General features: G+C 36.2%; 1 protein-coding gene across 3 annotated transcripts in view; it reads left to right on the top strand.

The window, feature by feature from the left end:
- The window catches only part of LOC135213021 (E3 ubiquitin-protein ligase PDZRN3-B-like), a 127,529-nt gene that overhangs the window by 90,501 nt on the left and 19,939 nt on the right, over positions 1–17,089 (top strand). For all 3 annotated transcript variants that reach the window (XM_064246828.1, XM_064246830.1, XM_064246829.1), the window contains one exon: positions 9,285–9,449. In XM_064246828.1, coding sequence (XP_064102898.1) covers positions 9,285–9,449 — 165 coding nt within the window. The remainder of the gene's footprint in view (positions 1–9,284; positions 9,450–17,089) is intronic.

Genomic DNA, 17,089 nt, shown 5'->3' with positions numbered 1-17,089 from the left:
TAAGGTTTGGCAGCATATATACGTATATATACATATATATATATATATATATATATCCATATATATATATATATATATAATAAAATACCGCTTTCTGTTTTCTCATTCATTACCTACCTGAAGAGAGTCACAGTACAGTACAGTCTCTGAAATATAGTAGTACTTATTTTCTATATTTGACGTTTTCATGGGTTCCTTGTTTTTTTTAGGTGGACTTCTGTTGTAACAACAATTTTCCCAGATATATATATATATAATATATATATATATATAGTATATATAAATATATATATATGTAATATATATGTGTATATGATATATATATATAGACATATATATATATATATATATATATATATATATATATATATATATATATATATATATTGTTTAATACAAGGCCGTTGGGGATGACCGTAAAAACGAAAAACCCTGTAAATAGCATAAAGATAATGACTCCCAAGTCATATAAGTCGTAGATAACGATCCCTGAAAACCCTATGGGGTCACTTATCTAGGAAAAGTGAGAGAGAGAGAGAGAGAGAAACTTTCAAGACTCTGTAAGGCAACTTTTCATATTTCGTTTGAGGACTTCCTAACTACGAAGAGGAGAGTGAAAGAATCGACATTTCCTGAAAGTTAAAAAAGAAAAAAAAAAAAAGCAAACTTCTAGACTTGCGAGATCTTCTTCTTTTAACTCGGTCATAAAAAATCTCCTTTTAATTGGTCGATTGAGGCATTGGCTGCCAATCGCAATCGTGTCAGGTAGTTAAAGAGTGTTTTAATTGCCTGCTAATTGATTGCCTTTTGCTCTTTGCAAGGTTTTTTTTTTTTTAAGTTTTCTGTAAAAGAAAACTATTGAGATGGCTTTGTCCGTCGGCATTTTTCTGTCCGGCCTCAGATCTTAAAAACTACTGAAGTTAAGTGCTGGAAATTGTTATGTTGATATCAAATTGCAGCCCTCTAGTCTCAGTAGTTTTTATTTTATTCAAGTTAACCTTAATCATGCTTCTGTCAACGATATAGGATAGGCCACCACCACCGTGCCGTAGTTAAAGTTTCTTGGGCCGCGCCTCATACAGCATTATATGCAGTATAGAAAATTCGATTACGCCGAAGAAGCTGCGGTACATTTTTTACTTATTTGTATTTGTTTTTAAGTATATTCAATTGTTGCTGGATTTAATTTCCCCCTGAAAAAGCTATAATTTTGCTAAATACTGGCGGTCCCTAATTATTGCTACGAAATGAACAACTTGTCATTAACTACAACACATTAAGACTTCATCTTTCCCACCATTATCCCTACACTAAGAGGTCGATTGCCTGATGCGCCTTCTCCACTGCCTTTTATCAAAGGCTTCATCAGGCTTGGCTTATTATTTGGCAAAGGGGGTTTTTACGACCGCATGCCCTTGCTGTCACCAACCACAGTTATTGGCAGTGGGCCTAGCCTTTGACTCCTTACTGGCTTTGTAAGTTATATTATTCTGTATGTGCTTTTTGTAGATAATATGTCAAATCTCATCACCAGCATATTTTGGAAATGCTCTCTTGAGAGAGAGAGAGAGAGAGAGAGAGAGAGAGAGAGAGAGAGAGAACTACTATGGGTTTCAGAGGCAGTGCAAGCACGTGTTTTGGCAAAACTCTGTAACGAACTCTCGTATCAGAGCGAGATTTTGCTTTAGAGTATGACACCCAGTGCCGTAATTTATAAGAGTATCGTGAATCACTAATTGTAAAGAATAAAGACACTAGTCCCTGTACCAAGAGGCAAAAACTCCATTAGCCTGAAATGGATACGAGCACAACAGTAAAAAGCTCCGCCTACCTTCTCCCCCCACCTCCACCGCCACCCCTGGGCCTTCATCCTTTTCTTACCTTCCCTTCTCTCTCTCTGAAAGTTGCTTCAGTTTAAACTTATTTTGTATGATTTTTCTATCTATCTATCTATCTATCTATTTATCTAATAATATACATTGTTGTTATATATTAACAATACCAGTTAGTTAGATGCCAGTTGACTGATTTATTATTTATGCACTGATCCGCTCATCTCTCTCTCTCTCTCTCTGTGGTAGTGTACTACTGTATGATGGTTATTAGAGTGAGAGATATGTGAATGTATGGTGGAGGAGTAAAACGATAGACTGTAATTTATGGTAAAGCGACTGTTACATTTGCAACAGTATGATAAAGGGTTTAACTCTAATGAATGTCCAGTAGAAACGCTCAATTTTTATTTGTAACACAAAGTAACTATAACCAGTTACCTATTCAAACCAATCTGAAGGCAATTGGCGACTTTTTCATGGATAAAAAAAGTTGAAAAGTTGCGTGATAAACGAATTTCTGCAACCGTGCCGACAGTTAAGTTCCGTGGTGGCCATCTCTTCTTCACCTTCGTAAAACAAGTACTAAATTGCCGATACCCTGAGTCCACATGAGGATTACGAAGAAGGTAACAAAGTATAACAGTCGCTTCACCATAAATCATAGTGTCTATCATTTTACTGTTCCACCATACATTCAGATATCTCTCACTCTAATAACCATTTACAGTAGGCACCACTACCACAGAGAGAGAGAGAGAGAGAGAGAGAGAGAGAGAGAGAGAGAGAGAGAGATGAGCAGATCAGTATATAAATATATCAGTCAATAGGCAGGTAACAATCGAGTGAATCGTTAGATATATCCACCAATGTAAACTATTATTAGATAGATAGATAGAAAAAAATCGTACAAAATATGAAGTAACTTTCAGAGAGAGAGATGAGCGGATCAATGCATAAATAAATAAGTCAACTGGCAGCTAACAACCGACTGGATCGTTAGATATATACAATGTATATTATTAGATAGATAGATAAATAGATAAATCATACAAAATAAGTTTAAAATGAAGCAACTTTCAGAGAGAGAGACAGACAGACAGAGAGAGACAGACAGACAGAGAGAGAGACAGAGAGAGAGAGAGAGAGAGAGAAGGGGAAGGTGAGGGAAGGAAGAAGGACGGGGGTGGCGGTGGAGGTGGGGGAGAGGGTTGGTGGAGCTTTTTACTGCCGTGTTCGTATCCATTTCTGCATAATGGAGTTTTTGTCTCTTGGTACAAGGACAAGTGTCGTTATTCTTTACGATTAGTGATTCACGATACCCTTATAAATTACGGCACTTGGTGTAATACACTATAGCAAAATCTCGTTCTGATACGAGTGTTCGTTATAGAAACCCATAGTAGTCATGTTAAGTCTGACCATATCCTAATGACAGGATATTTAACCAATCTAATGATTAAAATATCTAAGCCTTCCCACGAAACCAGACGATTACCTTTGTGAATGGATATTTTGGAATGGTCTCTTGAGAACCTTCTGTAAGCGACCCGTGTTTAAAAATTTCAAGTTAATTTTATGCCATTAGATTAGGAACGGTGCGATGCTGCCAAATTAGGTTTGATTCGTCTGTCGTGGGAAATCTCTCTCTCTCTCTCTCTCTCTCTCTCTCTCTCTCTCTCTCTCTCTCTCTCTCTCTCTCTCTCTATATATATATATATATATATATATATTATATATATAATATTTTAGTGCACATAATGCAAGGTGTTTGCGTATTATTCACAGGTTCGTGCTTCGGTTATACTGTATGTTTGTTTATCTAATTAAAGTGCATGTCATTATCAAAATACTTAAGTAATTAATTTATTGTTAACCATTTGCATTAAACATTTGTAATTAATTTATAAGTTTTTAATAATTCACAGATAATGAACGCACACATTTGCATATATATAAACTATATATATATATATATATATATATATATATATATATATATATATATATATATATATATATATGTGTGTGTGTGTGTGTGTGTGTGTGTGTGTGTGTGTGTGTATGTAAATAAATTCTTCTGTTAAAACAGGATACGTCTCAAGTATAAAAGGCCCATTAAAAACACTCGGGTTTAATGCTACGGACTATATTTCGGTGGGCTAACTTCCTCCTTTATCAAGTAGTGAATGTAACACCTGTCATTCACTACTTGATAAGGGTGGAAGTGAGTCCACCAAAATATAGTCCTTAGCTTTAAACCTGAGTTTTAATTGGCCTTTTGTACTCTATATATATATATATAGTATATATATATATATATATATATATATATATGTATAAAGTTCCTCGCTGGACGAGTGGTTTTCGTGCTCGGCTGCCAATCCGGTGGTCCGAAGTTCGATTCCCGGCTCTGCCAACGCGGAATCAGAGGAATTTATTTCTGGTGATAGAAATTAATTTCGCAATATAATGTGGTTCGGATCCCACAATAAGCTGTAGGTCCCGTTGTTACGTCACCAATTGGTTGCTAGCCACGTAAAAATATCTAATCCTTCGGGCCAGCCCTAGGAGAGTTGTTAATCAGCTCAGTGGTCTGGTAAAACTAAGATGTAATTAACTTATTTATATATATGTGTGTGTGTGTGTGTTTATCTGTGTGTACGTGTGTATATATTTAGATTATTGTTTTGTACATTACACACAAACACACACATAACCTCCTAAACGTCCACTGCCCGAATAAACATATCAATTCTCTCACATAAATAAAAAAAAGAGCAAAACAGAGAACTGGCTGTTGCCTCTCCTAGAAATAAAAACAAAAAAAAAAGAAGGAAAAAAGAGGCAGCAAGGGCATTTTTACTAATTAGGGGAAAAAAGAGAATGAGAGAAGAGTAAAAAAAAAAAAAGGTCACATTAAACAAGCCTCTTTTGTTCAGTGATGTTGAGTTATATTAACGACCGAGAACGCCGACGTTGCTATAAATAGCATCATTAGACTTAATGGGTATGTGTGTGTGTGTTTGCCAGTAGAGTAGTACCTCCACCTACTACTGATAGCGATGATGATGATGATGATGATGGTGATGGCGCTGATAATGAGACGGAGATGGGCCTCTGTGATAGTGTAAATGGTTTTGCGTTGTTCATAGAGCAGACCTCTCGAATGTTTTTTTTTTTTTTTTTTTTCCGTGGCGTATGTTTTATCTTGAGTGACCCAGTCGTATACATCGTAGTTATGACATAATAAAGGCTTTATTGCCATTTAAATTTTATTTATTTATAAATGCATTTAATGATGAATCTCGTGGTTAATGTACGTCATATAGCACGGGAAAGAGATTTCATTCGCTTTTATATAAGTAGAGAGTATGGCAGTTATGATGACGTGGTATATAGTAATATCGATAAAGAAAGCTCTTTTTGATAATTGGGGACGTTATACTTATGGTGCTAGAAATTCGACGTGTTCTCTCTCTCTTTCTCTCTCTCAGTATATATATATATACTATATATATATATATATATATATATATATGTATATATATATATATTATATACATATACGTACACATATATATGCTATGTTATGATTATGTAGTGTGTATATATATACATTCAAACATATATTATAATCCAAGACATACATATATATGTATATATATATATATATATATATATATATATTATAAAGGATGATATATATATTGAATATAACATACATGTTAAATGTAAATATATATACACACATACATAATGCATACAATATACATAATACATACATAGCACCATCAATAACAAGTTCCGTTTTATCATACAAGGCGTGATTTAGAAACAAACAAAACAAACATTAAATACTCACAAAAACAAACTCTCTCCCTCACACACACACACACACACATACACATAATGATACGCACAGCACTGAGTCGCTTCATAGTGAGTATAGAAACCCGCGCTTTTTATCTTAATGGTCCCCCCAAAACGAAAAAAAAATAATAATAAGTTTCAAGACTTTATGAAGCTTGAAGCTTAATCGCCGGTGACCTTCGGGTAAGAGAGATCAGGTTTAAGTTGAGGTGAGCGTTCGTCCGTAATGAATTTGGAGGTTGCCGTTTTAATTGGGAGTGAAGCTTGTTTCTAGTTGTTGAGGAAACTGAGGGAAAATTGTGATTATGTCCAGGGAAATCTCTCGCGGGACTAGATATGGAGTCAGGAGGATATCTATATATATATAAATAGATTATTAATAACATTATTTATTATATATATATTATATATATTATATATATATAATATTTCATATATATATATTATATATATGTTTGTATGTATGTGTGTTTGTGAACATATGCAGTTAATAAAATGCATATATATATATATATATATATATATATATATATATATATATATATATATATATATATATATATATATATATAATATATATATATATATATATATATATGTATGAGTCTGATCACATCACCGTAATTCATATATATATACGCATTGAACTACAAATGTCCTTTAATATCTAATTTACTCTACCTCAGAATTAATATATTTTCATAAGTGTTAACTGACGGGGAATTTTTAGTTGATGATAATTTCGTCGGCTCCCGGGCGCGAACCTAGGAACCAAGAAATCAGGACGTACAGTGAAGTTCCCTGGAGCTGACGAAATTATTATCAACTAAAAATTATCTTTAGTTGATAAATATGAACATATATTAATTCTGAAGAGCGAATTAGATATTAATGGACATTTGTAGCATATAATAAAAGGAGACACCAAATTATAGAAAGTAAGTAATATAATTCAGGGACTGCTGTCTCTCTCTTCAGGTAGGTAAAGAATGAGAAAAGTTACAGAAAAGGCGGTATTTATGCCAAGAGATCCATCCACAGGTAGCCATTTTACTAGGTCACCCCCGCTGATAATTTCTCTTTAATCTTCTTAAGCGTTGGTTGAAGGAAGATTGTATCTATATGTAAATCCCAGGAATCCTTTTAGATGTTCATTACCTGTCTTTGTTTTATCAAGGCTGACTCTATCATCTGGCTTTCGTACCGACATTTGCTGCTATAAATTATATGTGACAAATTCCAGTTTGTTCTGAGGTTATGGTTATTTAAATGGTTGAAAATAGCTGAGCTCTTTTTTTTTCCTGACCGTTTATGTTGTATTGATAAAAAGAACTTTTCTGTCTGTATATTTATCAATACTCATCTTTAAAATGTTCATTTCGCTCTTCCGTCACACAAATGGTTTTCTCTTCTTGATGTTCCTTCTCTCCTTGCAATTCATCAGCAACATTTATCACCTTTCATTTTTCTTTCTTTTCTTTGTATATTTTTGTATTTCTCTGGCCATTCAGACCTCCTCCTCCTCTTCCTCTTCCTGCTCCTCCTGCTCCTGAGAAACTTGATAGTCGCAGACCACCAGCGAATACCCAAGAATAACAAGGAAATCTACACCTTTGATCCTTCCACCTGCGCCCACCCACGCCCTCACCCTCTCAAGATCTCCGGTCTCCTCTTCCTCCCCCCACCCTTTGAGATCTTAGACCCCCCCTCCCCCTTCCCCGTTTACCTTCCTCCTTTCCTCACTCTTTGGGTTCCAATGCCTTTTGTGGTTTACATTTTTTTTTTTCACTTGGAAAGGACTGACACTATTGTTCAAATTTATTTTAGAATCTCTCTCTCTCTCTCTCTCTCTCTCTCTCTCTCTCGCTCTCTCTCTCTCTCTCTCAACTATAAATATTTGAGGAAACTTCAGATAATATACACTTATTGTATGTTGTGACTTGCAATTATAATTGTCGTTAATCATCATTTTATCTTTGTTTAATAACGGTATAGAAGCATTAATGATGATTATCTAGTAAACTTTCACTTTAGAGTTCAATACAGTGTAGATTTAATCAGGTTTTACACTGAAACTCGCGGTACAAAGACTTTTTGATGAATATATATTTTTGTATAACCAAATGTAAGTTGGTCGTAAGTTGTGCGTCTCCTAATTAGATGTTTTGTTGAGTGTATGGAATGAAAAGTTAAGGGAAAGGAACGTGATATTCTTATTATGTGAAGATTTATCTGCTTCGAAACCATACTGCTCTTAATTACGTGATGTGTGTTTTCTCTCCTCTTTGTTCCTGGCTATGAGCTATTATTTTCGAGTGATCCTACGAAGTGCTTAAGTCACTACTAAATGATGTCATTTTTTTGGGGGCTTATCTCGTTCAATAGATAACAGATTAGCGAGGAGGTTGACAGCTAAAAGATATCAGAGATACTTGTATCTTAGATACCGTCACTTGTATATTATAGGAATTCCGAAACGATTTCAGTACAAGAAAATTAAACTGTTTTGATATTGTTTCGTATTTAACGGTCACTATACTTTTAACCCCCCATATGGGCTAGTACCCTCAGAACAACTCGCGTGGATCACTGTGTGCAGCCTTATCACTACTTGGCCATTTATTTCCACTCATAAATTATCCGGAAGATCATTACTTCAAAAATCGAAGCTCGGCCATGAATCCTTATCAGTATTATCTTTAAAAACATAATGAATTCTACGAAAATACACAGATAGAAAAATCACCAGATAATAAGCGGCGATAAAGTGATGGGGGGCGGGGGGGAAGGGCGTCACGTAAGGTGTAAATGACTAAGATGAATGACTGACTGACAGATTGATTAGGGGATATCTGGCGTCGCTACAGGTAATGTGACTTTTACCGCCTGGGGTGGTACACGGCGCTTGTTTATCCACGTGAACCTTTGAATATACGACGTATGAGGCAGAGAGAGAGAGAGAGAGAGAGAGAGAGAGAGAGAGAACCTATATCAAAGTATATCTCTCTCTCTCTCTCTTTTTTTTCGTCTGACCTTCAATGTAAGGCTTACGTTGAATTCACAAGGTGGAGAGAGAGAGAGAGAGAGAGAGAGAGAGAGAGAGAGAGAGAGAGAGAGAGAGAGAGAGACCCAAAATCTCTAGTATCACCGTAGTAAACGTAAGGTACGGTGAATTCGATATTAATTAGTTATTTGCGTCTTAATATTTGAAAGTATAAAACCCCCAAGAATAGAATTGACGTGAATCACCACCAATTTTTTTTTAAATGTTACTTCTTGCTTATTTTGCGTCTTTACCGGTAAATATATAACGTCAGTGAGGTAAAAGATTAGCAGATGAATCAGATTTAACGCCAAGGTAGGACCTACCACATATTCCCAAACGAGCTGTTGTTTATTTACATTTACCTTAATTATTCAATATACCAAATTTATCCTTCTTTATTTCCAAGTGAACATTTGTCTTGTAAGTGTTAAGTTCTTCCTTTATTTCCAAGTGAACATTTGTCTTGTAATAGTTTAAGTTCTTCCCCCTGTGGATGCTCCTCGCGCCTAATGTTGTCTGTTTCTTCCTTCCAGCAGATCTCCCTGATGGGCGTAGGAAAATGGGAAGTGGCCGCCTCCGAGTGGATGGGCGGGATGGGCGGGGGGAGCGACTCGGATTCCGGAGAGGGGGACTACGTCTTCCCAGGGGACCTGCCCCAGTCTCTGTCACAGTACCTCGAACACGAAATAGATATAGAGGTAAGTCTGGTTTTAATGTCCTAAAAAGAGATGTTAATTTATGAATTATTGAGGGAATATAGAGCCCTGTTCCTGTTCATTTATGAATTATAGATAGACTATAGAGCCCTATTCATGTTAATTTATGAATTATTGATAGAATATAGAGCCCAGTTAATGTTAATTAATGAATTATTGATAGACTATAGAGCCCAGTTTATGTTGATTTATGAATTATTGATAGAATATAGAGCCCATTTCATGATAATTTATGAATTATTGATAGAATATAGAGTCCAGTTTATGTTAATTTATGAATTATTGATAGAATATAGAGCCCTGTTCATGTTCATTTATGAATTATTGATAGAATATAGAGCCCAGGTAATGTTAATTTATGAATTATTGATAGACTATAGAGCCCAGTTAATGTTAATTTATGAATTATTGATAGACTATAGAGCCCTGTTCATGATAATTTATGAATTATTGATAGACTATAGAGCCCTGTTCATGATAATTTATGAATTATTGATAGAATATAGAGCCTTGTTCATGTTAATTTATGAATTATTGATCGACTATAGAGCCCAGTTAATGTTAATTTATGAGTTATTGATAGAATATAGAGCCCTGTTCTTATGAACAAACCCACCAAAGGGGCAGTGATTTGAAATTCAAGCTTCCAAAGAATATGGTGTTTATTAGGAAGAAATAAGAAAAAGTAAGTATATCTTAGGTTTACCAGACCACTAAGCTGATTATAACAGCTCTCCTAAGACTGGCCCGAAGGATGAGATATTTTTACGTGGCGAGGAACCAATTGGTTGCTTGGCAACGGACCTACAGCTTATTGTGGGATCAGAATCACATCGAGAAACGAATTTCTATCACCAGAAATAAATTCCTCTGATTTCGCGTTGGCAGAGCGGCGAATCGAACCCGGACCCTGAGATCGGTAGTCGAGTATGTAACCGACTTGTCCAACGAGGAACTAGGGAAATAAGAGAAAGTAAAGGCAAATACAGAAATAAGACATCTCACTTATTAAAAATAGCTAATGAATAGATAAAAATGTATTAAGATGCCAGGAGAATGGCATCAGGGTAGCCTCTATAATTGAGAAGTTCGACAGCAAAGAACATTTATTGCGCATTGGCGCTACTGTTCACCGAATCTGGTTATTCTCGGTAAGCAAAAGGAATCAGGGAACAATAATATTGTGAATGTGAAAGATCTCTCTTAAAACAACTCATAAAAAAAGTGACAAACAAGGGACCATCCGTCGATGGTCTAAGTCATAACTGCTAATATTAGGTAAACAAAAACCAACCACCTGGAAAAAGGGTATAGCAATCTTTTTCACTGTCATTACAGTCTAGTTATTTGCATAACGTTGGGTGTTGACCCGACTATCTAGTTTTCTCGCTCTACCATTTCAGAGTGCGATCTCTTTCCGTCATGGTTGGGCGTTCAATTTGCTCTAGCAAATACATGTACTGAGGCGCGGTATATTATAAGTTTCCTCATATTTTTATCAAAGAAAATGTGGTCCTAAAATCCTTGCGTGTTGTGTTGACTCCACCCTGGCGGCCAGTTTTCGTTTCTTATACGTTTTTAGAGTACGGGTTCAAGTCGTTGTTCATGTGAGAGTTTGAACGTAAATTTGAATATCCTGGAAACTAATATTTACCTTTTAGTAATGTTCATTCGAGGTTCCTACCTTTGTGAAATTATTCAGAAGGAATATGTATTTAGTCGGGGTTCAGTTTCATGAAGTGTATCATTTTACACGCAGTATTTGCTTTATCATACATAAATTAATAAAAATATCAAGTCTGTAATTCTGGAAGAGGTGTCTGTAGAATTTTTATCAAAGTTTGTATCACCACTTAAAAATATTTTACATTAGATACACTAACTTCCTTACCACCATAACACGCAAAGAACACAGACATTTGTAATAAACGAGTATTAGTTTCTAGTACGAAATCTAAATGTTTAAATGTGGTAGAGTTCAGTAGGTGGAGACGGCCGTGCTAAATCTACCTAGTCCATGCATTTGAATTTGCCCTCTTGATATATGGCTTCGCTTGTCATTCCCTTGTTGAATGCGGTTAAATTGTATGTCTATTTACCTGCATATTGGTCTCTCGTGTCGTGTGTCGTCTGTCCTCACACGATTTATATCTCGAGTGTGGAATGTTCGTCAGACGGTGTGAATGTGACAGTAATATTGCCTGCAAGCGATACATCACCCTTCTCATATTCCCTGTCAGCCAGAGATGGTGGTGCAAGAGTAGCCACTCTCTCTCTCTCTCTCTCTCTCTCTCTCTCTCTCTCTCTCTCTCTCTCTCTCTCTCTCTCTCTCTCTCTCTCAGACTGGTTTACTGATTCGTGTATACTGGCGTCACAGATAGAAAGGAAGGAATGGGCGTTGTCCGTCTGTGTTTAGTGACGAAGCCGTGATAAGCATATAGCTTTTAATATAGAAATTTCATTTTTCGTCACACTCTTTTAGACTGTAGAGTAGAGCAATTTTGGCGTGATAGCGATTGCCACTGACTTACTGCTGTCATTTTTAACCGTAGTTGTATTTGTCTCTGTCTCATTTATTTATTAGTAAAATTATGCCCAATTTAAATGTGAATCTTCAGTAGGGTCCAGAAGCACACTGGCATTCTGTGGAAATACTGTTTTTGAGCATCTATAAGAAAGTTAATTTCACTCGGTTATATTTGTTAAGCACGTGTTCTGAACTGACATTTCACGTTTGTAACCAAGATCTATGTATTAGGATATATATATATATATATATATATATATATATATAGATATATATATCTTAAATAAAAAAAAGAGCTGACGGCCAGACTATGTAACTATGTATGTGTATGCTCACTTCTTTATTATTATTCGTAGAGAAAAAAGAAAACATTAACCTGATAGATCTTTTCGCGAGTTAGTATAATATATATATATATATATATATATATATATATATATATATATATATATAAAGAAAGAAAGAGCGCGTACTCAAATACAAAACGCGTATTTATGAAACAACTTCATGCAACTGTACACGCTTACTGGTCTGGTAAATATTCATGGTTAAAGTAGCATTGAACAGATATACACGCTCCAGCGGCATATATGGAACATTAGGGCGTGATGTTGTCTAGTAACTCTTGTAAGAAGTTTTGAGACTTTTCTTATGGTGGTTTTTGTTTGTTCTTGGACTCTGCTACTATTATACTATTATTACTTTTGCTTTGGTTATCAGGAAGATGTAGTAGTGTTCATTGATGATTATTGACGTAAAAGGTCTTGTTTTTTTTATGTTATTACGATTGCCGGTATTAATATTGACGTTATTTTCGGTTTCATTTGTCGTTATTGTTGTATTAATTATTGGCAACGCCCACTTAGTAGCATTTTACTTCACCTCCATGCGCGTCTCGTTTCTTCAGTCTTGCTGTCCAACCTCTCTGACTGTTAGGCTTTGGTGCAACTGGGGTATTGCATTTCACCTCATTTATTTTCCGGATCACTTTGACTTGCTGTCCAGCCTCTCCAACTTCCTGTTTTCGCTGCCTTAAGCGCTGATTGGCCAAAGATGCCCCAGTGCTTGGCTTGGTAGCCTTATCGTAATTTCTGTTGTGTCTTCTCGTCATTTACCTATATACACTAATAGTAATGATTGTTTTTTTTTTTTTTGCTATCTTTGTAATTATTATTGATTAGTATTATTTTCAAGATTCGTGTGTAAATGAAGAAGGCGTGATCTGACCTCCAGCTTACTGGAGACGCATTCTAAAATCGACGGTCAAATAAAGCGTTGTTTCACCAACAAAAACTAAAATAGATATATTGTATTTTATTAGGAATAAATATTATGTATTGTTTAACACACATTCTTTATCGTGTACATTTTCATTCTAATAAATAAATCATGAATATCCTATCCTAAAATTCCTGTATCTTTCACTCAAATCGAAACACTTTTTTTTAGACCTTTTTAGGCTATTCTATAGACCTTTCCTCACAACAACACCCCCCCCCCCCCCCCCGCCCCCCAACAACGACAACAAAGTAGTTTGTAGGCTTACTCCTCAAGTAAGCGAAAAATTAAGCACCGGCCTATGAAAACCCATTTATAAACTCATATCTTTCGTGCTTTTTCATTTTTATAGATCGGGTCGAGTTCTGTTACCACCTTCACCTTGTGAGTTTTATATAATTGATGAGTTCATTGTTGTTATATTCATGTTCGTATTGTGGAATTATAAGAAATTTAAGATAAACTTCCACTGAAACTAGTTTAGTTTTGCATTATTTTATACGTGATAATATTATGATCTACATTGGCTATACTTGTTCTTATATAAAATTTTCACATCTATGACTCATCTCCCTCTCTCTGTCAGCTTGGAATCCTCGTAGTTTCAACAGAAATTGGATAGGAAAAAATCTCTAGTATTAAAAAATGAGTTCTCGTAATTTTAACAGGACTGAAGAACATGTTCTGTTGGGAAATTGGCCAGGACTTAAACTCGTCCGTTCAACTCGTCCGTTCAAAGGGTCTAGTTTATGGCAAATTCAATCATGACATAATCTTTCTCAAATTCAAACGTTAGGATATTTACACGGTCGCAACAGGACATATTGATATAAGCAAATAATCAGGTCCTATAATGTTGAAATTAAATAAAATAACTCAATTCTAACTAGATAGTAATTATTTGAAAGAATGTTTTTATATAGCTGCAACTAAAAAAAAAGATTTATCGATAATACAAACATGATTATTATTAGTTTAAAATAAATCATTTTGAAACATCAACAAAATAGTCATAATTTTAAATGGAGTAATATCTGTGAATGCAAAAAGAGGCATAATTTTGAAGTTAAATTGGTTTGCCTGGAATTGAAAGAGCATTGTTTCGAATTCAAACTCGCTTGTAATTCAATCAGAATAATCTCTAGTTGGAAAAGAAAGGATTACTCTTGAATGTAACCGGGATGTTTTAAAGGTAATCTTGCAGACGCAGATTATAGTATCATTCAGTTGTATTACACATAGGAAAATTAAAAACTGTACATGGTTAAACGAAAACATATTTCCTGGTTTATGTAGATTGGCTCTTATTTTACATGTTATGAGACGCCAGTACAGAGTGGACAATTACCTCATTTGACACTTTGGTAATTTTCAGCTTTTTACCAAGAAGAGATCCATTGGCGGACAAAACTTTTGGGGCATTTTTTTTAACCTTACCCATTTTTCATTTATGTATATGGAATACAACTGAGTAACCAGGAGATATAATTTTGAGATCAAACAGCAAAACTCTGAACTGAAACAGATTAGTCTTGAATGACGATGTAATGCTAAGGTCACACATTCACGTATCAACGCACGCTTGGCCACGCATGAGCGGAAATTGGTAGTTGGCAACAGCTCACGTCAGTAAACCGTAAATGTAACGTAAAACTAACGTAAAATCTTCAACGTACGGCGACGTGTCGTCCGGGTGCTAAGCTCCGCCCACTAGGGCGCCGTAGCCCACTCCAGTTTTGAAATGTTCAAAACAAGTCGTGGGTGGTCACGCCAAATGTCTCCTGCACGTGGGACCCACGGTGACAGCTGCGGGGTACGCGCTAGGGTCACCTGCATTGTTCGCCGTCGTTGTTTTCTTTCCGCCGCGAAGCACGTGGGCCTCCTAATTGCGCTGCAGCCTACGGCGAAACCGATTCACACATTTACAACCCTGTACGACATGGCAACGCTGTAGCGTGGTATAAAAGGTCAGGTCGGCGCCCTCGGGTCATCTGTTGGAAAATCAACTTGAAAATATGGCCACAGGATTATCCCAAGACCTGACGGTCTCAGTTATTTCTTTCATTGACAATGGCGGATTTTGGAATAATCCTTTAGCACTGGCTCCTAATACGATTTCCACTTTCTCCTGACTTTTGACCGCTATCATCAATCAAACAATGAATTGGAATCTGTCAGAGGGATACAGGGTAATCCCAGGCTCTATTCCCAAGGTAGTATTCCAGCGTTCCGGTACACAAATCTCAACCAGAAATCAACAACCGGGTCATTTTCGTCAACAGGATTCCGGCATCTACCGCCTATACGTCGTCTGTCACACCTGCTCCAGTAAGAAATTAATTTATGAATTAGCAACGCAGGAAGGCAGTAGGAGGAGTTGGGCCTGGTGTTATTGGTAAGGTTTCCTTTAGGCCATGAATAATCCCGGGTTGGACGAGTACTTATATGGACCCATGCAGTGCGAACCATTTGTGTGGGAGCAGGACTAATGGCTTCATAGCCCAGGGGCTGTTTCTCTGTGTCTCAGGTGGCTGATCACGATTCAGAATATGGAGACAAGGTTTCAATAAAAGGCTAGTGGGAAATGGATAACGAATATAAAAATACTGGGGAAATTTCTGACGAAGACAATTGTTAGGATGTCTAGTAGTTCTTTTTGAAATAACCTTTACTGCTTAGGCCAAAAATAACAAAAGACTTCACTTGTAGACAGCAAACGTATAGTATAATCTGCTAGAATAAATTTCACACACACACACACACACACGAACACTTTCCCGGTAACACGGTATTCTCAGATTATGGAAGTGTCGAAGATATTTATTTCTTCTGAATAGCAGTCTTACAATAATGGTGTAACAAATAATGTAAATATCTAAGAGAATTCCTATATACTCTAAAAAAATATTATCTTGAATAGGTAGAATTCCTATTTATTTTTAAGAATGTTTGATAAGTTATTAGATGTACTATATATCGCTTAAATATAAATCGCCCGTAGTCAACAGTTTTATAAGTCTAAGTGTATGTCTGAATGGTAAAATCGAAGCAAGACAATTCTAGTGCTAATCTTATATAAGAGCTCCCAAAGTGTTCATAAATCATAATTCCTAAAACTACGTATTGTATTCCTTGTCGACTGGTTACTTGGTTATTGCTATAAATATCATTCAGAAATGGGGTTAATATATAATCAGTGATGTGCTCATTTACAACCATTATTCTAATTGCGTCTACTGAAATGTTTTTGTTGTACAATTAGCAATGATAATAAATCTCGATTTTGTGTGCATATAATTTTCAACTATAATATTCAGCTGTGTTGTAGATGTCTTTCGCGGATTCAAACAGAATAAAAATAAAAAAAAATTAAAAACTGTAGTAATGTGCTCATACCCCTGGCAACAGCACAGCCCCACAACGGTGGGCGTGGTCTTGACGTGAAGTTGATCGGCGTAAGTTCCAGGTAGACGTCCGACCTTGCTTTCTTTGCGCGTACATTTGCGGCGCAATTTACGTCGTTGGCTTTACGTCCGGTAGCCCGTGTCCTGTTTACCAGCTGTTCAAGGTCATTTCACCGCGATGATGCCCAAGATCCACATACGTGGGCATACGCCGTCGTGATACGTGAATGTGTGACCCCAGCATAATCCTTTCTTGGGGGGGTGGGGGGATCCAGCGAGGACGTCATCTGCCTGGAATTCGAACTTGAGAGATGGTGGTGTCTCCAACCCCACGGATCGTCTCTGTCATGGCCTTGGTCTCTGTCGATTTCGCCGTAGCTCGTATGTAAATTGCGTTACCCATAGGCCTACGC

This window comes from Macrobrachium nipponense, chromosome 42 (assembly GCF_015104395.2).
Source record: "Macrobrachium nipponense isolate FS-2020 chromosome 42, ASM1510439v2, whole genome shotgun sequence".
In the NCBI taxonomy this organism is placed as follows: Eukaryota; Metazoa; Arthropoda; class Malacostraca; order Decapoda; family Palaemonidae; genus Macrobrachium; species Macrobrachium nipponense.
The sequence above is the reverse complement of the archived record's forward strand: the minus strand, read 5'-3'. Positions and strand labels throughout refer to the sequence as shown.